The sequence below is a fragment of the Rattus rattus genome, chromosome 7, assembly GCF_011064425.1.
Source record: "Rattus rattus isolate New Zealand chromosome 7, Rrattus_CSIRO_v1, whole genome shotgun sequence".
Taxonomy (NCBI): domain Eukaryota; kingdom Metazoa; phylum Chordata; class Mammalia; order Rodentia; family Muridae; genus Rattus; species Rattus rattus.
Genome location: NC_046160.1, coordinates 22,795,243 through 22,819,703, shown reverse-complemented (window position 1 = coordinate 22,819,703; position 24,461 = coordinate 22,795,243). Strand labels below are relative to the sequence as shown.

Sequence of the window (24,461 nt, the reverse complement as noted above, 5' to 3'; positions counted from 1 at the left end):
TGTTGAGTCCAGGACTGAAGCCTCAGTAGTGGGAGCAGGCAGTGGCACGACTGAGGGGTTACCAGGTCCACTACACTAGGTTTGCGAGTAAAGGACCAAGAAAGATCCTGGGCACTATGTGTATCCTAGCCCAGGGCAGGGCTGGAGACATGGCTCAGTGGGTAAAGGCTCTTGCCACAAAAACTGACGACCTGATTCAAATCCTAGAACCACACAGTCAGAGAGAACCAACTCCTGAAAGTTGTCATCTGACTTCCATACATGTGCATGCATTTCTATACCCATTGATAAATAAAGAAAAAAGGATATGGGGACACTCACATGAGGACTGCCTCCTTGGGTTTACCAGCCCGGATGAATTCAGCTTCAGCCTCTTCAAATTTACCCTAGACAGAAGGACAGCCACATGTGGTGAGGAGCCTGATGTTACAAGCAATTAGGAGACAGAGACTTGAACTGGTCACTGTGGTCCGCAGCCCTTTAATACAGTTCTTTATGATCTGGTGACCCCCAGCTACTTCCTAATTGTAATTTTGCTACTGATATGGTTCCTAATGTAAATAACTGAGACACAGATATCTAATACCACGCCAAAGGGGGCATGACCCAGAGGTTGAGAACCATGTTTAGGGGTATAGCTGGACAAAATCACATCCATACCTCATCTTCCAGGTACATGGCGTATCTGAGATGAATCTCCGGGGTTTTGTGCTTGAGGGCTAGCCGAGAGAGTTCAAAGGCAAACTCAAAGGAGCTGAAATGGACAATTTGGAATAGTTTGTACCTAATACTTACAGAAGGCAATGGAAACAGGGGAAGAACAGGGCAGATTTACAGATACCAGATGGAAGGGGCAGGGCAATCCTGTGCTTTCCTGAGGCTAGCAGAGGGCTCTGCAGCTCCATCCCTGCTCCCCAAGCACTACTGGGTCCCAGCCAGACTCAGCTCCTGGTCTTTATGATGTTTGCTCAAGAAATACAGACAATGCTGATGGGTTGCCTGTGCACAGTAAATAATGCCCTCCCCACATTCACACAGGCCGTCCTAATTAAACACAGTGGGTCCCTATCTCAGTGGGGCAGGGGGGGACTAGCTGTGAATAAGAAGGGGGCCAGCAGAAGTGGAGGATAAAACAGGGTGCTGGGGCTACACGATCACAGCCCACTGCATGCGGAAATGAAATCGTCAAAGTATGCTTTTGATGACCCAGCAGTGTTACTGACTCGGCATAGTCCTGTCTTTTCAAGCTGTTCCTGCTCAGTCCTTCTCTTCAGAACAACCATCTGAAGGGAAAAGCACCTTCTTCCGAAGACCTCTACTACAGTTCATCCGTCTGTCTGTCCATGTCTTTTGTTCTTTCTTTGTTTCTTTCTGTCTGTATCTTTCCTTCCTTCCTTTCTCCCTCTCTCTCTTTCTTCCTTTCTGAATGCTATTTAACCGTGGGTGGCTCGCCTGGGACCTGTTGTGTAGACCATGCTGCCTTGAATTACAGAGCTCTGCCTGCCTCTGTCTCCCAATTAAAGTGTGCGTTGTGACACCTGGTTGGTTTCTCACTCTTCCTTTGTCTGTTTTAGTTGGAGCATGATGTGATGTAGTCTAGGCTGGGCTCAGATTCACTCTGTAGGTACAGCTGGCCTTGAACTCTGCCTCTTCTGCCTCCACCCCTAAGTGCCAGGACTGTATGCTGGCCCACCATGCCTGGTTCACACGTCTCCACTTCTGCCTCAGCTTTTGGAATTACTTCTCATTTGCAGCTCAGTTTTCTTTCTCCGTGTGTAGGATGCTCTGGGAGGGACGGAACGGAGAGGAGCCTTTAGCCAGGACCTACCAGTTGTCAGCAGCATGGTCAATGGCAGCCTCTAGAAGCCCCAGCTTGTTGAGCAGTCTGACTGCAGCCTCTCCTCCCAGGCTCTTCGCCCACAGATAGGCCACGTGTTTGTGGGCGTTGGCTCCTCCGTGGGCTTTGGCCACCTGAAAAGCAAAGCTGCTCGAGCATCGCCCGCTGCAGAGCTGCCCCTTGTCAACTCTGCCCTCCTGCCCCAGCCATGATGAGGGGTGGTCAGGACCCTGCTCCAAGTCAGCCCTGGAGAGGGCCAAGTGTCAGGCCCTTGACTTAGGTCAGTGTTTAAGGACAGAGGATGGGTTTCAGAAAATCCATAAGCCCTTACAATTTTAAGTACAATTTTGTCTATTAGGTGTTGCCATGCTTCTGACAAGACTCTTCAGTTAAGATTAGTCACGTGGGATGCAGGAACTTCTTACCCGGTAGGCCTCCTCCCAAAGCCCGCTGGACCGGTACATGTTCACAGTTGCCTTCCATTCCTGGGCCTCGAGGTAGTGGTACTCAGCCTCTTGCAGTCGGCCTTCTGTCTCTAGCTCCTGCAGGACAGTGCATCAGGATGGAAGGAGTGACGAACTCGGGCTGGGAGGGGGGAGTGGTGGGCAGGACAGAAGGGCTCACCTTGCCCAGGTGAAGGTGTGTGTCGCTGAGGAGATCTGGATGGTGCTTCCCCACCAGGCGAATCATGTCGTCATACAACTTGTGCTTTTTGAACATGGTGATGGCAAGATCAGGCTCCTCCACTGTCACGTACAGCCTGAGGACAGGGAAGGCACCTGGAGCCTCCTGCACCTAGACCCTGCTGCTGCTGCTTCACGGTGGAGGACACACATCCTCAGGCCCACCCCTTCTCCAAGCTCTGGTGCCTCAGCTCCTCACACTTACCTCTCGGCCTCTCGGTACTTGCCCTGCTTCTCCATTTCCTGGGCCTGTGTGATGTAGAGCACTGACACGTCTTCCGGTCGCATGCACTTCATGGCCAGCTGTGAACACGGAACCCAGGTCAGCTCATGGACTCCTGAATTCTCTAACACACACTGGTACTTCGGTACTGCCCTTCTACTCAGCCGGCCCACCAGGAGCTGACAAAGAACTATGCTGCTACGGTGTGATGGAGACTGGAGGCCCTGAATGCAGGGCACATGCTGTAGTACCACACTTCTACGTACTCCCTGAGCTCTTCAATGCAGGGGAGAGGACAGAGCTATCAAGTGACCAGGGGCTTTGGAGCAGTAGTTCCCAAGTCCCTCGGCTCTCTTCAGAGCTGCAGGCTAAGGAATAGGGGCCTTTCTTCATTTTTCCCATTGCCAGGCATCCATGTTGCCTTGGGTATATTTTAGTTGTCTTTCTTAGCTCTCAAGGAACCAGGAAAGGAGAGGTATCAGAGATCAAGGAGTGCAGCAACATGGGCACTAACGCAGAGTTCTCCCCTTGGAGACACTGCCCATCCTCTACCTTGTGGGCTTGCTCCCAGCGACCAGCCTGGGTGTACATGTCTATAGCATCTTTGGTCCGGTCTCCTTTGGTGTAGAGCTCCTCAGCGATCTGAAATTGAAAACATCCAACTGAGATGGTGCAGATACTGACACACCACTCTGTAGTTGATGCTGACAGGAAGGTGTGTATACATGAAATGCATCTCCAGGAAAGAGCTAGACCAAAGGAGGGTGAAGACAGCAGTGTGTGCGTGCGTGTGTGCGTGCATGTGTGTGAGTGGTGTATATGGGATGTGTATGTCATGTATATGGGATGTGTGTGGTGTATATGGGGTATATGTGCATGATGTATATGGTGTGTGTATGGTGTATGTGTGTGATATATATTATGGTGTGTGAGGGGTTGGGGATTTAGCTCAGTGGTAGAGCGCTTGCCTAGCAAGCGCAAGGCCCTGGGTTCGGTCCTCAGCTCTGGAAAAAAAAAAAAAAAAAAAGAAAAAGAAAAAGAGCTCAGGATATTATGGTGTGTGTGGTATATATGGTGTGTATGTGACGTATATGGTATGTGTGTGCTGTATATGGTGTGTGTATGAGGGTGTGTGTGTGGTGTATATGGTATATACACCACATATGTGATGTATATGGGATGTGTGTATGGTGTATATGGGATGTGTGTGTGGTGTATATGGGGTGTATGTACCATATCCAACTGTGTGGTATATGGTGTGTATGATGTGTGTGTGTGATATATATGGTGTGTGTTTGTGGTATATATGGTGTACATGGTGTGTGTGGGTGTGTGGTGTATATGGTGTGTATGTGGTATATGGTGTGTATGATGTGTGTGTGTTGTATATGTGTGTGTGTGTGTGTGTGATGTATATGGTGTATATATGGTGTGTGTTTGTGGTATATATGGTGTACATGGTGTGTGTGGGTGTGTGGTGTATGTATGTGGTGTGTGTGTGGTATGTGGGTGGTATGTGTGAGTGCTGTGTCTGTGTTCATGTGTGTCTGTTTGAGTGTATTAGGTACACACATAGACACAGAAGGAAGGAGGGTGCTATTCTTCTATCACCCTCTGCCTTATTTCTTTGAGGCAGGGTCTCTCTTGGGAATGTTTAGCTCTTGTAATGTTTAGCTGAGCTGGCACCCACGAAGCCTGAGGAAGGGAATCCTCTTGCCTTTACCCCATGGCTCTGTGGCTACAGGTATGTGCAAGACCATGTGGATGCTGGGATCTGAACTAAGTTCTCCTAGTTGCACAGCTGGTTCTCTTAACTGCTGGGGCATCTTTCTAATCCGGTAGAACTTAAAAGGGCCTCACATTTCTGCCATGGAGGATGGTCTATACTAGCTATGCTGAAGCTATTCATAAAGAACCACTTGAGCTGGCTGGGAGGGCGGCTGGAAGGGAACCTCCTCATTCACAGTGATATTGTTTGAGCTCCAGCAAGAAGGGCTGGGTAAGCTGCCCCCACATCTTGTTCTAGGGGACCTCCTTACTAACCTGCACTTGCACTGCTCAATGCTGCAGAAAGGGACTTTTCCTCACCTCATACTCCTGCAGAGATGCATAGTGTTGGGCCACACGAGGATAGTATTTAGATGCAGTGTTTCTATCCTGCAGATCTAATATATAAATTGCCTTCTTCCACTGGCGGGCACCCAGGGCAGCCTCAATTGCTTTAATGGAGCACCTGGCATAGTCAGGAAGGACATTGAATATGTATGAGGAAAGAGGAGGGGGAAAGGGAGTAAACAGACCCCCCCAAGCACATTCTAGCCCACATTCTGAGATTCCTTCCAGGCTGTAGTATCCTCCTTTGCTCAGAATCTCACTTCATGCCCAAATCTCCATTCTATCCCTGTGCCACCACACCTGGCTTCAATATAGTGGTTGATGGCCGCGTCCAGCTGCTTTTGCTGTACCAAGTGGTCCCCCCAGGCCTCCTCCAGCCTCACCACCTCCACTGGGAAGGCCAGTCGAGCCAGCTCAACAGCTACCAGAGAGAGAAGAGGCACTTGGCTCAGGAAAACAGGGCAAGGGTGAAGCGTGGTCAATGGGTGAGGAGTAGAAGGGAAGCAGGAGGTCCCCGGAGATGCTGGGGCTCTGGACGGGTCACAGTGCACAGGGTCAAGGAATGCTCACGAGTGGCTAGTACCTTTCATGAATGCGTTGCCTTTACAGTAGCACTCAAGGGCCCGCTGTGGATTTCGAATCTTCTCAAAGAGATCACCTGCCTGTCAATACACATATGGTCACAGTGAATGAAACCCTCGGAACACAAACAATCAAGAATGAGTTCCCCAAGGAAGGAATACATGCAGTCAGTCAGTTATGTGTCCCTCCCCAAGCTTTCTTTGGGTGGGAGAGGGGTTCAGGTCCTGGAGATAGGGCCAGGAAAAGGCAGTCAGCATACCCTTTCATAGAGCTCTCCCTTGATGAGGGCTGTGGTGATATGTTCTACCAGCTCCGTGTTGGCCAGCAGCTCCTCTCGGGTCAGCACCAGCCGTGCGGCTTTGGCAGGGAGCCCAGCTTTGAGGTAGAGGCTGATGGCTGCCAGCCCATCCCCTTGACTCTCCTGCAGTTCACCTGCTCGTTCCTCTTGCTGTGTGTCCATTAACCACTGATAGTAATCTCTGCGTAGCTTCTCCAGGGCTGGGTGTCCCTGGACATGCACAGAGGGAACTAGGAATCCCATCCTGCCTCACTCCCCTACTTTCCATCTCTCGTTCCTCTGTGAGAGTGTGGCTCCTCCCACGGCATGGTATGTTAATTCTGCATCCTATCAGACTGCCCTGGAGTCAGTGAGGCCTAACTCTGAACAACTGTGAAGAGAGGACAGAAACAATACCTTGGCCTCAGCCACAGCAATGCATTCATCCCAGCGGTGCAGCTCCTGGTACATGTCCATGGCTTCTTCAACAGCATTCTAGGGTACCACACGGAAGAAAGGATATCAGGAAGGCAGAGGGGCAAATACTCGTGAGCCCTGCTCAGCCTGGCTAAGGGGTGTGTGTGTGTGTGTGTGTGTGTGTGTGTGTGAACTCATGCTTGCACTGAGATTTAACTGACTGCCTTGCCCATGTTAAGCCCATGCTCAACCACTGAGCTACGCTCCTGGCTCCAGTAATGGATTTACTATAAACTACAGGAAGCGTAAAGGCTGCTCAGACTGTAGAAGTTTGGGGCTCCACAAAAACTTGGATCTACCGTATACACAAGAATTACAAAGACAGGTTCTAGAGCAGAGAGAAGCTAAGACATCATTCTGAAAAGAAGAAATGAAAGTCCAAAGGAGGATGCTTGCCTAGATAAAGACTAACACAGAGGAGGAACCTAAGGAAGGCACGGAATAAACTAAGCTAAATGTTCTCCCCAAACTCTGGGAAGACTCCCTGACTAGCAGTCTTTCATTCTTTTTCCCGCCCAGGAGCCCCTCTTCCGCCTTTCTCCCATTACCTGTTCCAAGAAGATCATTTCGGCCAGTTTGTAGTTCTTCTCCAGCATGGCTAGGCGAGCTCGGACCTGATAGAAGTCCGTTCCTTCTCCACCCTGCAGGGAAAGGAGGTTTGGTCACTCAGCACGGGCAGACACAGGAAGGCCAGGGGACATGGAGGCTAAGAGACTTGGGACGCTAAAGCTCTTTAAGGGACTTTGCAGCCTGAGGTTTCAACAATTCCAAAGTGGTCCAACTTTAGACATGAGGGTAGACAGGGGAGAAGAAGGTAGGGAGGCTACCAACCTAGGGATCATGGAATTAAAACTACCAGAAGTTAGAGCATGGGAAACTTAAGAGGAGGATTCTTACATATTCCCTGGACACCTGATCCGCTATCTCATTGGTCTCATGCAGGAACCGAGCTTTGGCCACGTGACCCAAAGCAGAGAAGCACCTACAGCAGAGGGGCAATAATACAACCGTCACCTCATCACAGAACTGTTATTACGTCCTGGGTTCCACAAACATGTACCAAGCATCTCGTGTGTCCCCGTCCACTCTGCACTGATATGATCACAGAGAGCCCCGAGAGGACAAGGAGGAGGAAAGCCTTGTTTTCTCGATTTTCCACTCCAGTGGAGACAGATAACTGTAAATGGACCAAGATAAGGAGAGAATGAAAGTGAAACAAGCCACGGTGACGCTGTCCCCAGTGGCTGAGGAGGCCACTGACATTGGCTGGCACCTGGCAACAAAGAGCAGTTCCTCCCTGGCCACGCAAACTTGCACTCACTGCTACAAAGCGCGACTCTGTTAGGGGGTAACCAGGACCTTTCAGGCCTGCTCCACAACAGGGAATCCACATCTGGGGCTGTGAACCTGGCCAAGGGTCTGTATCAGGGAAGTCACGGGACCTGGTGGGGAGGCCATTGCTGCTATTTTTGCTAAATGGACATGATTTATCAGCTGACCACCTAGTAATTGTTGCTTTGCCCACCAAGCAGTGCTGCAGTCAGCATTAGTCAGGAAGCTGCTTCGTGCAGTGGGCAGACGTAACTGCAGAGCCAGAACTGGTCAGAGCACTGAGGGTAAGTGACTGCTGGGTGCCTGGCCGTAAGTGGGACACATGTGCACCCCACTAAGGTCCAGGGAACATCTCTGAGGAGGGACTGAAAAGAATGTATGTTGTGGAATGTTGTCTTCCTGAATGGCTGTGGCATGTGGAGACCATCAATATTCCCATTATGGAGACAGAGACACTCACAAGGTCCCACCCCTCCCTCAGATCCATGGCAGTTAATGGTTGGTGCTGGGGTGGGAGAAGAGACACTTCCCTCAGTGGTAGTCACTGGTAAGGGACCTGTGCTCCTGTAAGCAGCTCTAGAGAGACTCCTGAATCATTAAAAAGAGAGATTAAGGTAGGAGGGAAACTGGTGGGGAAGAAGCGGGCCAGAGAGAGTGAGAGGGAGAGACAAGACTGGGAGATGGGGTGAATACGAAAAAGCACATTACAGTTCTATGAGGAAACCCATTAGTATGTATGGTTAAAATATGTGAGTAGAAACATTTTTAAGATAGTCTTGGCAAGATGGGACAGAGGGAATGGCCATGCAACACTTCCAGCAAGGATGAGTAGGGCAAGCTCAGAATCAAAGAATACAGTGTGGCTAGAGACTAATGGGCAAGTAGATAACAGGAATAAGAAAGAAGCAGAGGCGAATACTTGCAGGCCCATCGGCCACGGCAAGCAGTCTAGATTTTTAATTGAATATAACAGTAAACTATTGGAAAATTCTGGGCAAAAACGTTATATAATGGGCTTTGTTGTTGTTTTAGAAACAGGGTCTTACATAACCTAGGCTGGTCTTGAACTCATTATATAGTCAAAGATGACTTTGAACTGCTGATCCTCCTGCCTCCACGTTCCAAGTGCTGAAATTCTAAGCATGTGCTATAATGGTTGGTATATGTGGTGCTGGAGAGCAAACCCAGGGCTTCATGCATGCTAGGCCAGTACTCTACTGACTGCGTTACATCTCTAGCCTTCTAATTGGTGGTTTTAAGAAAGATTTTGCCAGGTGTTGTGGCATAAACAGGGTGTGATGGTACAAGCCGGTAATCTTAGTACCAAGGGGTAGGGGCAGGAGGATCAGAATTCCAAGGTTAACCATGGCTACATATGAAATTTAGGCCAGCCTGGACTATGAAAACAAAATCAATAGCTTAGTAGTTAAGCACCTGCAGCTTTTGTGTAGGACTAGGGTTTGGTTCCCAGCACCCACAAGGTGGTTCACAGCTATCTGTAAATCCAATTCTGCCTTCTGGTCTCCGTGTGTACCAGACACATGAAATACATATGCAAGAACACCAGACATACACATAAAAATAAACACACCTTAAAAAGTAAAAAGTAGGGGTTGGGGATTTAGCTCAGTGGTAGAGTGCTTGCCTAGGAAGCGCAAGGCCCTGGGTTCGGTCCCCAGCTCCGAAAAAAAGAAAAAAAGAAAAAAAAAAAGTAAAAAGTAAACAGGTAAGATGGAGTCCTTAGGACTTGCTGATAGTCTGTGTGTGTCTGAGGGGGAGAGGGGGGAACTTATAGCCCACAAGCCTTTTGGATTAATTCTCTTATTGTTCTTCATCACCATCACCACAGCCACACTTCTTTATATGCTATGTGGTAATGACATCATCACTGCTGGGAAGTGGAGCCAAGGTCTGAAGGACTCTGAAGTCACAAACCTGTCTATTACCTGTGTACCATGACCAGGACAGACATGGAAGGCATGATAGAAACTCTTGGGCAGGCTGGAGAGTTGGCTTAGTGGTTAGGAGTATATACTGCTCTTACAGATGACCTGAGTTCAATTCCAAATACCTACATCAGGAGGCTCACAACTGCCTGTTAACTCCTGTACTTCAGGCCTCAGCAGGAACCAGCACTCAGGTGGACAGACCTACACACAGACCCTCATGTACACAGACCTTCACACATACACACTGTGGTGGTTTGGATAAGAATGCCTCCCACAGACTCAGATGCTTGAAGACTTAGTCCCCAGTTGGTGGAACTGTTTGGGAAGGATTAAGAGGTGTGGCCTTGTGGGAGGAGGTGTGTCACTGGGGTGGGGCTTTGAGGTTTCAAAGCTTTCTGCCAACTTCAGTGCTCTCTGCTTGCTGGTTACAAGATGTGAGCTCTCAGCTGTCTAGGCCACCATGATTTCACTCTACCATCATGAAGTCTAACACCCTGGAACTATAAACCTATTTTATTCTTTCTTTTTTTTTTTTTTTGGTTCTTTTTTTCGGAGCTGGGGACCGAACCCAGGGCCTTGCGCTTCCTAGGCAAATGCTCTACCACTGAGCTAAATCCCCAACCCCTATTCTTTCTTTTATAATCTTTCTTTTATAACGCTTTCTTCTGACCCTGGTGGGCACCTGCTGTCATGTGCATAGACCCGTGCACTGACATTCTTATACACGAAATGTAAAACTATTTTTTAGGAGCTGTAGTCTTCAAATCTAGGGTGGGCGGGTGTTTGTAAATGCACCAGGGAGGGCTCACAGTGTTGCAGTGGGGGTGGTGGGGCAGTGCCTGCACCTGAGACAGGAGCAGCCCACAGATGAGCGCTCAGAGGCCTCCTAGCTCGGCACCTCAGATCCACACCGCTCTTACCTCTCAGCCGTGTGAAGCTGCCTTGCTTCCAGGGCCAGTTTGCTCAAGGTTTTCCACATTGCCTCTGTTTCCGGGGTCATCTCCAGGGTCTCCAAGAAGGCTGTTGCCCTGGAGAGGAAGAAGAGCAAAGTGCGGGAGTGAGGTGGGATCTGGAGAGGCATGGGAACACTGGTGCTGGGCAGGAAGAGGGGAGGAACAAAGGCCCCGAGTATTTGCCCTTCTTGTCTAGGTTCTTCCTAGGAGCACAGGACCTCGTTTGCTATGGCAGTTTAAGGGGTCCCTGCAGGTGTCCCCTAGACCCACACTTGCTCACCACCACACTGGCTGTCAGCAGCTTCTCACCGGGTGTAGTTGCCGTCATCGATGGCTGTTCCAAACTCAATCAGGCCCTCGTCCAGGGTGTAGGCCACAGTAGTCACACCTTCTGTCACCATGACCTCTGTCTTCCCACCACCTCGCTCCAGACCGACAACATCACCCTGAAACAGTCCACCCACCACCCAACTCCAGGTTAGTGCTTCCATGCCCCCAGCTGCTGAGCAGGCCCTCCCTCACCTAACCCAGAGTCCACACAGAGGGAACGACAATGGCCTTGCTTCTTATCACTGTACTTCTCTCAGGCTGATAAAAATGCCTGAGCTGAAGTAGTATCCCTGGGTTAAAGTTAACGGACGTCAGCTCCAGTGCCTGGAGGGACACTAATAGAGTGGCATCTAGTTCTTCAGCAGTGTTACATAACTAAGACGTGTGTGTGTGTGTGTGTGTGTGTGTGTGTGTGTCTGTGTGTGTGTACTCATGTCACTGTGTAGACTGCATGTGTCCATGTGAGAAGGCCAGAAGACAAGCTTGAGTGTCATTCCTCAGGCTTCCCACCTTTTCTTTCCTGAGCCAGTGTCTCTCTCTCTGGCCTTGGCATTTCCCAAGTAAGCTGGGCTGAGCCCCAGGAACCTGCCTAGCCCTGCCTCTCCAGGGCTAGGGTTGTAAGTGTGAACAATGCCTCACTTTTTTGGTGTATGCTCTGGACTCACACTCAGGTCCCTCTACTTGCAAAACAAGCAATTTCCGAACGAGTTATCTTCAACTCCCGGACTAAGTATTCCTTTTAAAATATATTCTTTTCCTTACGTTTATTTGTTTAGTGCATGTGCGTCTGTGCATGTGGGCCTTGGAGACTGCTCCCAGGCTGTCAGACTTGGCAGCAAGCACCGGCATCCACTGAGCCATCTCACTGGCCCCAGACTATTCGTGAGGGTCCTCCTTTTAAATTACAACTTGAACCCGAACTCAGAACATACCTTTTCTTTTCATGGATACTAAGTTCACAGGAAGACATCACTAAAAATGTCTATGCTACCCGTCCCTCTTCAAAAATAAAAATAAAAAGGAGACGGAAGAAAAAAAGCCAAGAAGCACGGAAGAGGGAAAGTGATTGAGTAGGAGATGCAGAGCTGCCCCGAAGGCAACCACAGGATCAGGAAGGTGAGCCTGGAGCCCTTTAGCAGGATGGAGAGGCTGAGGCACGGACCGACTGCTACAGAAGCAAGCAAACCATCTACGGCAGAAAACAAGTCCACCTTAGGCTCCAAAACCAGATCTGAAGGTTGCAGTGAGAGTAACAGGAGTGGGACAACCAGTATGAAGGGATAAATTGTAACTATAAGCAACTTTAGAGCTTTAAGAATTTTAGGTATTAAGAATAGCAGTTATGGGGTTTGGAGAGGTGTCTCAGTGGTTAAGAGCACTTGACTGCTTTTCCAGAGGTCCTGAGTTCAATTCCCAGCAACCACATGGTGGCTCACAACCATCTGTAATGGGATCCAATTCTTCTGGTGTGCATAAAGACAGAGCATCCATCATATATATATAAAATACATGCATAAGTAAATCTTTTTTAAAAAGAATAAGCCATGTGTTGCTCTAAGATTACATAGGACGTGTTTAGAGATACAGGGATGACATGGAAAATTAAGTAAGGAAAAGTTATGGAGTGGTCGGGATTCTGGAAAAAGAGAGTCAAATGGAATTTTATCTGTGATGTTGAGCATGGGCACGTTCCCAGCCCAGATTTAACTTCTGGAGTAAAACCTCAATGGCGACTTGGATAGCAGGCAAGCATGAAGACTGAACGGTTGGATTGAAGGATGGAGCTAAAGATATCTCCAGAATGTTCACGGGCAAGAAGAAAGAAACACAGAGAGGTTGAAAAGGCAAACAAGACACAAGGAGGAGTGCAGCCTACGCCTGGTTAGAATCCTGGAGAGGAAGGCTGACAAGTTCCCAAGACCGGGGAGGCATCTGTGTTCACAACTACAGGAAACACAACAGATGCTGAATGGAATGACATTTAATGTATATATAAAGGCTAGAGGCACAGCTCAGTACGAGAGAGTTTATGTCCAATGCATAGGGTCAGTGGCTAGCCAGTCACTAGATAACCCCCAAACCTCTAACCTGATAAGTGGCCTGTGCCTACAGTGCCCACTCTCAGGGCTAGGGCAGGGATTGCCTGGGCCCAGGAATTTGAGGCCAGTCTGTCCTAGATAGCAAGAAGTCATGACAAAGAAAAATAAATACCATGTAGAAAAATTATAGTATACTGTCAAAACAACTAAGAAAAGTAGTTTTAAAAGCAAAGAGGGCTTGAGTAGAAGGCTCGGAGTGTGCACCATGCTGGCAGAGGATGTGAGTTTGGTCCCCAGAGACTAAGTTGGGCAGCTCAGGGCAGCCTGTAATTCCAGCTTAGGGGATCTGTGCCCTCCTCTGGCCTCAGCAAGTACCTGCCCTCATTTGTGTGCATGTGCACACACACACACACACACACACACACACACACACACTTGCACGCGCGTGCAAACACAATTAGAAGTGAAAAAAAAATCTTCAAAGCCACCAAAGAGAAAAGAGCTGCTAATAAATTTCTCAGAACATGCAAGTGAATTATTGGGATAACATGCTACAAAACACTATGAAAAGTTAGCTGTTGGTCTAAACTTAGGTACTGAGTCTAAAAGTGTTTTTAGAACAAAAGCTAAACAAAAACTTGTTCAGATCGTCAAAAATGGAGAGGTTATAATTTTCCAGTAATGAGATTCTCACCTAAGGGATTTCTAAGTGATTCTCTAAGAAGAAAAATCATTCCTGAGGGAAGACCAACATTGCAGGAAGAAAGGTAGGAAACAAATTTGCTGGTGGTGAATCCAAGTTCTGTCCATAAAAACTACTGATGCAGTGAGCCGTGTGTGGTGGCCATGCTTGTGATACCAGCACTTGGGGAGGGAGAGGCAGGAGGCCAGCCCGAGGAAGTCCCAGTCCTAGGCCACTGGGTGGAAGGACGGGGAGAAAGCAAGAAAATATGAATGATGCTTATTTTGGGAGTTTAAAAAAAAAAGCTTATGAGCCAGGCATGGTGGCTGTAATTCCAGCATGGAGGCCCTGAGGAGTAAAGGCAGGAGTGTAGGAAGTTTAAGACTAGCATGGGCTTGCAGCCAGACTGAAAGCCCAAAGTTGAAGCTGGAGAGATAGCTCAGTGGTTAGCTCTTACCCTCACGTGGGAGCTCATAACCTCTGTAACGCTAGTTCCAGGAGACCCAACACCTTTTTCTGGTTTCCACAGACACCAGGCATGCATGTGGTACACAGACATACAAGTAGGTAAAACAAACATTACACATAAAGAATACATAAATCTTCTCTTAAAAAAAATAAATTAAGGCTTACTTCTGGAAACCCACTGCATGTAATTTAAGGCACAGTGGAAAACACTTGTGCACCGTACCTACAGCCCTGTGATTGATACCAGCACGGCAGCAGTAGCTACAGCAGCAACAGTGAAGTAGAATTAAGAGCTGAAGATATGGCTCATCAGGCAAAGGCACGGATGGCCTGTATTCAACGCCAGTACCACATGGTGGAAGGAGAGGGCCGACTCCCATCATCTGTCCTCTGACCTCCAAATGCATGCCATGGTGTCTATGAATGTGTGTATGTACGCATATACACAATATAAATATAACTTAAAAATGTAAGCATTAGAATTAAAATACTGGACTATAAATGAAAAAGGGAGGTAATCAAAATTAAAGACTTCTAAGGTCCTCGTAGGAGAGAGAAGGTTACAGGTCGGCTAACTTGAGCCTTTAAGCACTCCTTAAGCTTTCGAGGATATCTCTAACAGGAGGATGTGTGTGTGTGTGTGTGTGTGTGTGTGTGTGTGTGTGTGTGATGTTGGGATGGAAAAGTGGAGTGTTTTATGTGTCATTTGAGGAGGGAGGAATTTTCAATGGCCCATAACAGTGAACAGGTACAAGGCTGACCATGGGACCATCCTTCCCACTGGGTCTAACTTCTAGACTAGATAGAACCGCACACAGTGACGTCATACAGTCTCAGGTCCCTGCAATGTGAGCTCATCTCTAGGAATCTACCACAAGGAGGATGGTGGAGGCCAAGCCACTAGCAGGGAGGGGGTGCAGGCTGCGCTTGCCAGTTTCATCAGAGACTGTGGGTGGTACACGGAGAAAACCAAGCAGCCTGCACAGTCTTCTCCTCGGGGTTCTAATGAATTACGCTGACACATGTCTGGGGTCTCCTGGTATCCACATACCCTGATAGAGGACATGGTGACTCTCTCAGGTGCCTCGATATTGTACCAGACACATAAGCTGTTCCGGTTCTGAGCCACCAGCACATCACTCCCGGGAACCCACTGCACGTAGGAGCAGAAGTTCAGGATCATTGTCTTAGAGCAGCTTTCAATATCGTACAGATGCAACTGGAGGAGGGGGGAGACAGCACAGTTAGTGTGGGGTGCCGTGACACCATCTGATTTTGCCCATTTCCGCAGTGGTAAAATGAGTCTCCAGTCCCTGGAGTTTACTCTAAGTTGGTATATCCTAACTCTGGTCAAGAATGAGATGAGCAAACGAGCTAAGACCTACAGCCAAGGTGTGGTTAGGTGAAGGTCAGACTTTCAGAGTAAGCCTAGACCAGACTAAAGAGGCTACCATACAAAACTGAATGAGCAGACAATTCACAGTGGTTCATTCACTGAAATGGACAACCACAAGAGAGGCTAACCCTTTGGTGATGCCACATCGAGAAAAGGGTTAGGAGGGACTACACACCCAGCCTCCATGCCTTGAGCTAAGTGTGGCAAAGACAGCCAGACCTGGGGAGGGGGACATAGCTTCATGAGAACACAGACTTGTGAACAGTAAGAGAGAAACCAACTCTTAAACACCCTTCCTGGGGTTGGGGATTTAGCTCAGTGGTAGAGCGCTTGCCTAGGAAGCGCAAGGCCCTGGGTTCGGTCCCCAGCTCCGAAAAAAAGAACCAAAAAAAAAAAAAAAACCCACCCTTCCTGACTTTGTCCCCATCATAAGACCATCTCCTTCAGGGTACGTAGGACAGGTAGTGACAGAATACAGACTGTCCTTTGTTCCTTCTGCTATGTTAATGGCTTACAGAACCAAGAACTTAGTTCTGCATTGCCCACCACAGTCCCTGGTAATAGCTTATCTCACACCCTTGGGACCAACCTATGCCTAAGCCCAAACGAATAACCCTTCTCACACGAAGTTTCCGGTCCCTGAAGAGAAGCTTGTGCCCAGTTTCGTTAAGTTCCAGCCAATCCACACGGCTTTCGTGACTGATAGTGCCAATGTTGTAGCCACCAATCAGATCCACTGCAAAGAAGACAGGATAAGAAGGGTGATTGCAGCCATGTCTAAGGCTGCAGTTTGTCTGAAGAACTCTGGTCTTATAATCATGCTGGGCTTTAAGAACACTTTATCAGTCCAGGACTATCAGTGGGGTCTGCAAAAACTAATACAGAGCAAATTTTCTAGAATGCTTCAAAAACTGGGTATTGCCACGTGGTATTCCATGTCTGGTCCCAGAACTTAGGAGGTGAAGGCTGGAAAATCAGTTCAAAGCCAGTCACAGTGCAAGTTTGAGTCCAACCCAGGCTAGATGCAGCCATAGCCACAGACACAGACAAGAAAGTTAAGGGACTTGTCTAGAATTACAGATGGTTTTACTTGACTTTGGAGCTAACAAAAGGTCTTATAGAGAAATGGTGGTGCATGGCTATCGGGAGTTTGAGGCTAGCCCCTTCTTTGTAGGCCAGCTCCAGCTACCAAGTCTGACCCTGTTTGGAAACAACAGGTTGAAAATGGGTGAGTGGGGGTTGGGGATTTGGCTCAGTGGTAGAGCGCTTGCCTAGCAAACCACAAGGCCCTGGGTTCGGGTCCCCAGCTCCAAAAAAAAAAAAAAAAAAAAAAAAAAAAAAAAAAAAAATGGGGTGAGTGTTACTGAGTTCAGAGATAACTGATGACTGAAGTGGCCTTGGGGACATCACACTCCAAGGAACCACCTAAGCTCACGGTGCTCAAGGTGAGACAGCACGGAAGAGTGCAGGAGCACAGGGACAGGGCAGGAGAAGGAGCCTCTGCGTCAGCCAGGCTCAGTAAGTTCAGTGGCTCACACACAGAGATTATGAGGAGGCATTGTGACTCCTATCTGTAATCCCAGTACTCAAGGGTCTGAGGCAGGAGGATCAGCAATTCAAAGCAAATCTGAGCTACATGAGACACTGTCTTAAAACACCAAACTATAAAACAAAACAGTAACCAAAACAAAGCCAAACCCAGCCATGTTAGAGCAGCAAGGGCCCTGTGAACCCTGAAACTACATGCAAAATTTTATGTATATGTACCTTTTCTGGGAAAATGTCAATGATTTTCATTATATTTAAAGGGACTAGTGACTCAGACAACTGTCAAACTCTGTCTTCTTATTTATATATATTTACACATATATATTACATATGTAAATGTGTGTATGTGTGTAAATTATATATATTGTGTGAATTATATACATTATTATACAATATTATATATATTGTGTAATTATATACATTATGTAAATATATATGTAGAAAATCATATTATATTATATATTACATGTATTACAATTCTACGAGTGTGTGTGTGTGTAGAAAATCAACCCTTTGGAGTGAATGGATTTGTCTGCAATCTCATAGTTTGTCATTGCCACTAGAGTCTGAGGCCTCTTGGCCTACATATCATTTTCACTGCAGATACCTGCATTTCTGAGCTCAGATGTGAAATGTAATATTCATGAAATAGGAATCTATCTTAAGAGGAGGCCCATATGTGTGTGAAAGCTTCATTTGTGACAGGAATGGCATAACAAGTCAGTGGGTAAATGGTTAAACAGATGGGAGAAATAAACACCCTACCCACATCAAATACAAAAATAAAGTCCAGGTGGAAAGCAGCAGTTAAGAATGTAACAGTATAGGAGGGCATAAGGGAAAAGTCCTTAAACAAGACCTCAAAATCAGCAGCACTGTTACTGCCATGCGGGCAGTGCTGGTGCCTGAACCCAGGGCCTGCCGTCCTCTGCCACCAAGCTACATCCCAACCTCAGTTGATTTTTTTTTTTTTTTTTTTCCCTTCGGAGCTGGGGACCGAACCCAGGGCCTTGCGCTTCCTAGGCAAGCGCTCTACCGCTGAGCTAAATCCCCAACCCCCTCAGTTGATTTTTAATTAAAGGTTTTTCCAGCCAGGTCAACAGAGTGAGTTCTAGGACAGCCAAAGTTACAGAGAAACCCTGTCTCAAAAAACAAGAACAACATTTAATTACTGTTATTTACTTATTTTTAATTTGCAAAGAACACATGGGAAATCAGGAGACAGCTTGCGGGAGTCAGTTCTCTCCCTCTCAAGGCCTCAGGCGTGATGCCGAGCACCTGGAGATGTGCGTCAACTCGATGGCCCCCACATTGATGCAAGGCTGGGATTTGATCCCTTAGACCCACATGGAGGAAGGAAAGAACCCGCTGCCTCAGGTTACCCTTTGACCTCCACTGGAATGCCATGCATACAAGCTTTCCCCAAGCCCAATGTGCAAATAAGTTTAACACCATGTTTAAATGTCTGAATACTAAAGACGCTAAAGAGAAAGTCAAGCCAAAGATTGAGAAAAAACATCTGCAATGTAAGTAACCATCAGAGGCTACACGTGCACACACAGACGTATGTACACGTATATATGTAAAGACTTTCGGGGTTGGGGATTTAGCTCAGTGGTAGAGCGCTTGCCTAGGAAGCACAAGGCCCTGGGTTCGGTCCCCAGCTCCAAAAAAAAAAGAAAAAAGAAAAAAAAAAAGACTTTCGCTTCTCTAACAGAGGTGACTGACTTTCACAATGTGCAGGGAATGAGAACTGCAATTCACAGAAGACACCTGAGTAACGACGATATGCAATGCAGGAGCATCTTGCACACCCCAGCAATCGCGACTCGGGAGGGTGTGAGAGGAACAGAGGGAAGCTGGTCAACCTCCACGGAGAGCAGGCCGGGAACACTGAGAGAGGCTGGGAACGCAGCTCTTCTACGGTCCAGCAGGTCCACTCTAAGCACAGACTCAGAGAGCGGCATTACCTCCAGGGGCACCAGACATGCACGTGGTTCACACACTCTCATGTGCGGGCAAAACAGCCATACATATAAAGTAAAAACGAATCTTCTAAAACATAACACTTTAATGCCATGAGTAAGATATGAAGCAAAAGACTCATTGTAAATACAACAAAATGTTATGATTCGGCAGAACTAGACGTGGGTAAGCAAGTTTTAATAATATGTCATGACTATCAACAGCCAGAATTTGCTAAACGATTTTACGTCAGGCTAGGATCTAAGTGCTTCCGTCCGAGGTAGGTACTGACTTTGTTCCCACTGTGTGAGGAAGACTAAGGAACTTTGGTAAACTCACACTGCAGCAAGTGCAGGCAGGGTGGCTGGCTGACCAGAGTCCTGCTCTTACAGCCATGCTGCATGTGTAGTCTATGTCTGTACTTTCTGGAGGGTACCATGCTACTCCTGATGTCTGTAACATCTGGTGGCAAAAATGATTAAGATTTATAAATGGAATACTTGTGGAATGCAAATTAAGTTTCTATTGTCACTAGTTACTAATAAGGGATTAAAAATGATGGCCCTTCTAGTTCTAAAAAGTCTATGATTTGATGATGTCTAAGCAGGAAAATTCCTGCAGTTGCTGATAGTTCGCTACTGTTCACAGCTTGCTGGACCAGAGAACGTGTGATTGTGAACATGGACAGGCCTGTATATCTGTATCTAGGTACTTACACAGAGGCATGCCCACATGGACTTAACCATTGCGTCTGACCACTGTAAAAACACATTTACCTGGTGCCTTTCTTAGCTTATTCACTGACACAATCCTGTGATACACAAGGCAGCACAGGTATCTGGTTTTGGTATTACGGTTACATGCACATCTTACCTATAGCAATCGTCTTAATATCAACAAGATAAGCCAATTTCTTATTATCTTCCATTCCTCGCTGGCACCTCTCATTGATACGGACGCTGAAACAAGAAGGACATGGTGAGGTATAGGCTGGGGTCTCAGTGAGGGTTCGGGGACCATATGGATGAAGTTTCAGACTGATCTGGGGGCAGTCTAAACACAGTTTAGAAGTTCACAAGGAATTCTTCTGGCTTTCAAGGGTTCAGAGAGCCTTGTAAGGTTACCTGATGAGGTGAGGGTTCATGAATTCAGTGCGCACAGAACCCAAGGAGTCGTTACTCCCATATTCCACCAGGGTCAGCTCTCCAGCATTGAAGATCATGCAGACCTGGGAGGAAAGGGAGGGAGGCGCGGAGAAAAGCAGTGGAGGGGGTAGTGTAGCTTAGGGTGACTTCTTTCCTTATGCTTTCCTGTGTGATCCCGCCCTCTACCTGCTGCCTTCTACCCCGCCCACTCAGCCTCTGACTAGGAGCTGGAATGGGGTTTACGGAAATGCTGGCCTGGCGGGGCTGAGTTCTACTTACATTCTCATTTTCAAAGAAATATTTCTCATTGCCACCCGATCCCTGCCAGGGTATCTGCAAAGTGAGGAGAAGACACCAGAGACAATGTTGACACCACCCAAGACAAGGCCGGGAGGAAGGATGCCATTGGGGAGGAAGTGAGACTGGGCTGGCTTCATACACTCCAAACATGCCCTGTATCCGATCCTTGCCCTCACTCCTGCACGTCCAAGAGTCGGGCGTGAAAACAGCCCGACTGTGGGAATTCCTGCTCCAGGCTTCTCTACCTCTCACTCCTTGAAACAAGGTCGCCACCATCAGGGTGTCAGGGCCTCTCTTGGGGATCTTACTTCTTGGGGTGCTGGCCCCCAGGATCTGTCCGAGGCCCCCGTTACCTAGCCTGCGTCCCCGGTCCCCACCTCACTGAGGCGGTTTGTGTTGAGGTCTCCCAGCAGCAGCGTGTCTGAAGTGTGAGCCACCAGGTAACGCTCCTTTCCCAGGATTTTCACCTCTTCCACTTCGTAGCCATAGTGTGACTTGAGCACCACCCTGGTCCCCGAAGACAGGTTCTTCACAATCACCTGGTAAGGGACAAGTCGGAGCCCTTCGGGCTTTCCCGGCACAGAAGAGGAGCAAAGGTGCTTGCCCCTCACACACCGCCATGATGCTGAACACAGCCATGGCCTGCATCCGCACTTGGCCTGGGATGCGGCTGATGGCGATACCTTACACTCACGGGGATTTGCTACTTAGGAAATACTTCCACAGTCCCTCTCCCGCTGTTCATGACACACTGGATTCTGAGAGTTCCACTGAATCACACCAATTTCTCACTTTGTTCCTACAGCTCTGAGTACAGTACCTATTCAGTCAGATTGCTGTAAAATAAATATTAACCGTTGATAATTAAACATAGTAAATGATAATAAATATATATTATTATTATTTATTATTATTTTGGGTCTTAAGGGTCTACTTATGTGCCAAAGATGACCTCCAACTGGCTATGCTCCTGCCTCAGCCTCCTGAGTGCTAAGATTTTCTTTTTCTTCAACTGCTGCTGTAATTTCTAGGGCATGTTTTCGAGACAGGGTCTCACTGTGTAGCACTGATTAGCTTGGAACTCCTTCTATGTAGACCAGGCTGGCCTCAGAATCATGGACCACATTGTCTTTTTTGTTTGTTTGTTTAAGATTGTAAATTATGTGTGGGGGTCTATACAAAGGTGGGAGAATACAAAGAAAAAGGAACAAATAAACAATAAAGAAAGGGAAGGGCAACAGGAGCATGAGAAGGGCACCTCTAAGACAACATGGTCCCCCAGCTTTAAGGTTCATTTGTAATCCTGCTCATCAACACTTCTCATGGGCAGCACTGGCGCAGAGAGCTTTACACCAGGAAGATAAAGGCACAGTCCCTCTGGAGTTGCCAGGAAGTTACCCTGACACATTCTGTTCCCCACCACAGCTCTGCCACGGGGATGAAGGTTAAAGCTGAGACTCTGCCTGCAGCCAGCAGGTGGGGAAGTGTTACACAGATGTAGGAGCCCCAGGTCTCAGCACGGTAGCCCACTGGCTGCTCACCTGGCTAGGGCCCACATACGTCAGCTCGAACTTGTTCTTGTAAATGCTCCTTCGGAGGCAGCAGTCAAACTGTTCCACCCCACCACAGAGTGTTCCCTGGGGGAGAGAGACAGCATGAGAGGAAGCTCACGGTGCACCGGGAAGGTGTCAGATACCCTGGAGACCTCAAACCTTGCTGTAACAGTCTAGAGACGAGTGGTCAGCAAAGGGCAGGCAGGTTTGGGACCTCTCAGTAAAAAAGGTGGTGACCCTAGGCCTTACAGGCATTACGTGTGGATTGGATAAAGGAGAAAACAGGCTGGCCTGGAAAACTCTGTTCCTTGGGACCTCCAATGGTGTACATTCCCCTTTTTGCCTTTAACAGCAGATTTTTAGGTTGAAGTCACAAGGCAACTGGGCTTCCCTAGCGCCACAGTGGAGTGCCCTGGCATAAGGAGTTTTTATTCTAGTTTGGAGACCATCCCCAATACAGAAAGGGGTTACTAATAACACACCGCACAGAGCCGAGAGCCATCCCGCTTCCAGGCCAAGGCGGTGACTGTGTATAAGTTGGCAATCTCCTTGGGCTTTGCCTCTTCCCAGATGCTTCTTCGAGGACTCCAGTTGAACACCCGAAGTCTAGAAAGGTTTGTGGCTTTTAGACGAGATGGGGCGGAGCAAAAGAGTGAAGATAAGTAACCAAAAGAAAGCAGTCTCATTCTACCAGAAAAGGAAGCAAAGGTCAAACAACAGCCCAGCAAGGCAGGCCGGAGAGGCAGTCAGCCCGGCAAGGCAGGCCGGAGAGGCAGCCTGGCAGGGGAGGGCAAAAATGGTTCAAAGGAGTTTGCAAAGTCAAGGCGAAAGAAAACGGTGCACACCCGTAATGCAAACACTTGGGAGCAGAGGCAGGAATGTCACCACAAGTTTGAGGCCAGCCTGGTCTACCTAGTGAGTTCCAGGCTATTCAGGGTTACAGAGTGAGACCCTTTCTTAAAACTAAAAAACGGGGGTTGGGGATTTGGCTCAGTGGTAGAGCGCTTGCCTAGGAAGCGCAAGGTCCTGGGTTCGGTCCCCAGCCCTGAAAAAAAGAAAAAAGAAAAAACAAAACAAAACAAAAAAAAACAACTAAAAAACGACACAAAACGATGGAAGTGGAGAAATCAGGACAAACAAAAAAGATGAGCTGCCAGGAATGCAGGCAGAGGAAGAGAGCATGTGGGATTCAAAGCAGAGAGGAACAAACAGAAACACACGGGACTGAAGGACACAAAGGACTGTCAGGGAGAGGGGACCAGACCCTAGCTGCTCATCTGACCATTCATTCTTTATCCACTCACCAAACGGTGGCTATAACCACACACCAGATGCCAGCGTAGGCACTGGGGCAAAAGGATGACTGCTCAGCCTTCTTCTCAAGGACCCTCAACATAGAAGCAACAACTACGGTCCTGTGGGTAAACTCAAAGTCTGAAGGAGGCAGAGGGAATGAAGACGGTGATGGAGCCTGCCATGGAATCTCAGGCGGAGGCAGCACCCTGCACGCTGAAACTGCCAACGTGCCAACGGATGGCAATCTGAGCATCCTTTTCAACAGACATGGCCTCTGTCCAGGCTCCACTGAGGTTCACAACGACATGTCCAGCACAGTTTACAGAGAAGGAGGGTAGGAGATGCAACTGGACAGGGGGCCTACCTGTCATAACTTCCAAGAACGACAGACTGGCCTCCAGGACTCGCAGCAGCTGTGGTGAACTCCCGCTCCTGAGGGTCACGGCTATAGTCGAAAGTCTGTAGCACATGGCCTTCCTTTCCATAGGCCACAATCCTCCGATCACAGCCAGCAGCCACAATGCTGTTGGTGGCCCAGGCCAAGGCATAGGGTGGGCATGGATGGTTAACCAACTTCCCCTGAGGCACAACATTTCAGTTTTACTTTGAGGATGCCACCCTAGAAATCCCTCAGTCCTAGTGGTAGATCCACACATTCCTGACTGACCATAGCAGTCCAGGAAACAAAAAAAAAGCTTCCTGCCGGCATTTTCCCACACAAACACACCTTAATCCTAAAGGGTCAGCAAATTACGCTCTGTATCATGAACATACACATACCATTTATACTCACTTGTTGACATTGTACTCTAAAGAAATGGCAACATAGTGGTTGGTCTGTTAGAGATCTTGGGTATGTTCTAGTGAGGCCACCCAAAAAGAGACAGCACACAGTAGCCAACACTGTCTATGCCCAAGAGAGCATATGGTTTCTTTTTCAAGGAAGGCTATGTCTAATTAATTATACAGGTAACTCACAATGTAAATGATTTAGACGGTCCTGAATTATACAGAGTAAAACATGAAAGTTTCCCTTTACACCTATCTTTTCTTTCTTAAAGAAGAGAATTAACTCTTTAACGTTTTATTTGTATGAGTCTGTATGTGTACCTGTTCATGCCTGTGTGCATTGCGTGTGAGCATCTCATGTGTGCACTGTGTGTGTAAACACATGGGTGAAGGACAGTGGAAACTCGCATAAGTCCCTTCTCTTCTTGCACCACGTAGGTCCTGTCAGGTTTGGCACCAGGCACCTTTACCTGCTGAGTTATCTTGCTGGCCTGGTTTTTCCCCTTATGCATTTGTATGTAT

General features: G+C 47.9%; 1 protein-coding gene across 3 annotated transcripts in view; it reads right to left on the bottom strand.

The window, feature by feature from the left end:
* The window catches only part of Ift172 (intraflagellar transport 172), a 38,158-nt gene that overhangs the window by 7,487 nt on the left and 6,210 nt on the right, over positions 1-24,461 (bottom strand). For 2 of the 3 annotated variants that reach the window (XR_004388581.1, XM_032908979.1), the window contains exons 8-32: positions 23,515-23,729; positions 22,337-22,460; positions 21,843-21,938; positions 20,679-20,840; positions 20,281-20,334; positions 19,981-20,084; positions 19,730-19,815; positions 15,967-16,079; positions 14,999-15,166; positions 10,738-10,874; positions 10,396-10,503; positions 7,092-7,176; positions 6,743-6,835; positions 6,135-6,212; positions 5,700-5,948; positions 5,442-5,520; positions 5,159-5,279; positions 4,832-4,976; positions 3,296-3,385; positions 2,726-2,823; positions 2,462-2,597; positions 2,263-2,379; positions 1,829-1,971; positions 661-754; positions 322-386 (exon numbers count right to left, since the gene is read on the bottom strand). Coding sequence is in view for 2 of the 3 variants with exons in the window: in XM_032908979.1 (XP_032764870.1) it covers positions 322-386; positions 661-754; positions 1,829-1,971; positions 2,263-2,379; positions 2,462-2,597; positions 2,726-2,823; positions 3,296-3,385; positions 4,832-4,976; positions 5,159-5,279; positions 5,442-5,520; positions 5,700-5,948; positions 6,135-6,212; positions 6,743-6,835; positions 7,092-7,176; positions 10,396-10,503; positions 10,738-10,874; positions 14,999-15,166; positions 15,967-16,079; positions 19,730-19,815; positions 19,981-20,084; positions 20,281-20,334; positions 20,679-20,840; positions 21,843-21,938; positions 22,337-22,460; positions 23,515-23,729 (2,960 nt within the window). In the remaining variant the exon portion in view is untranslated. Of the gene's footprint in view, positions 1-321; positions 387-660; positions 755-1,828; positions 1,972-2,262; positions 2,380-2,461; positions 2,598-2,725; positions 2,824-3,295; positions 3,386-4,831; positions 4,977-5,158; positions 5,280-5,441; positions 5,521-5,699; positions 5,949-6,134; positions 6,213-6,742; positions 6,836-7,091; positions 7,177-10,395; positions 10,504-10,737; positions 10,875-14,998; positions 15,167-15,966; positions 16,080-19,729; positions 19,816-19,980; positions 20,085-20,280; positions 20,335-20,678; positions 20,841-21,842; positions 21,939-22,336; positions 22,477-23,514; positions 23,730-24,461 lie in introns of all 3 variants that reach the window. The other variant, XM_032908980.1, reaches the window with a different exon arrangement.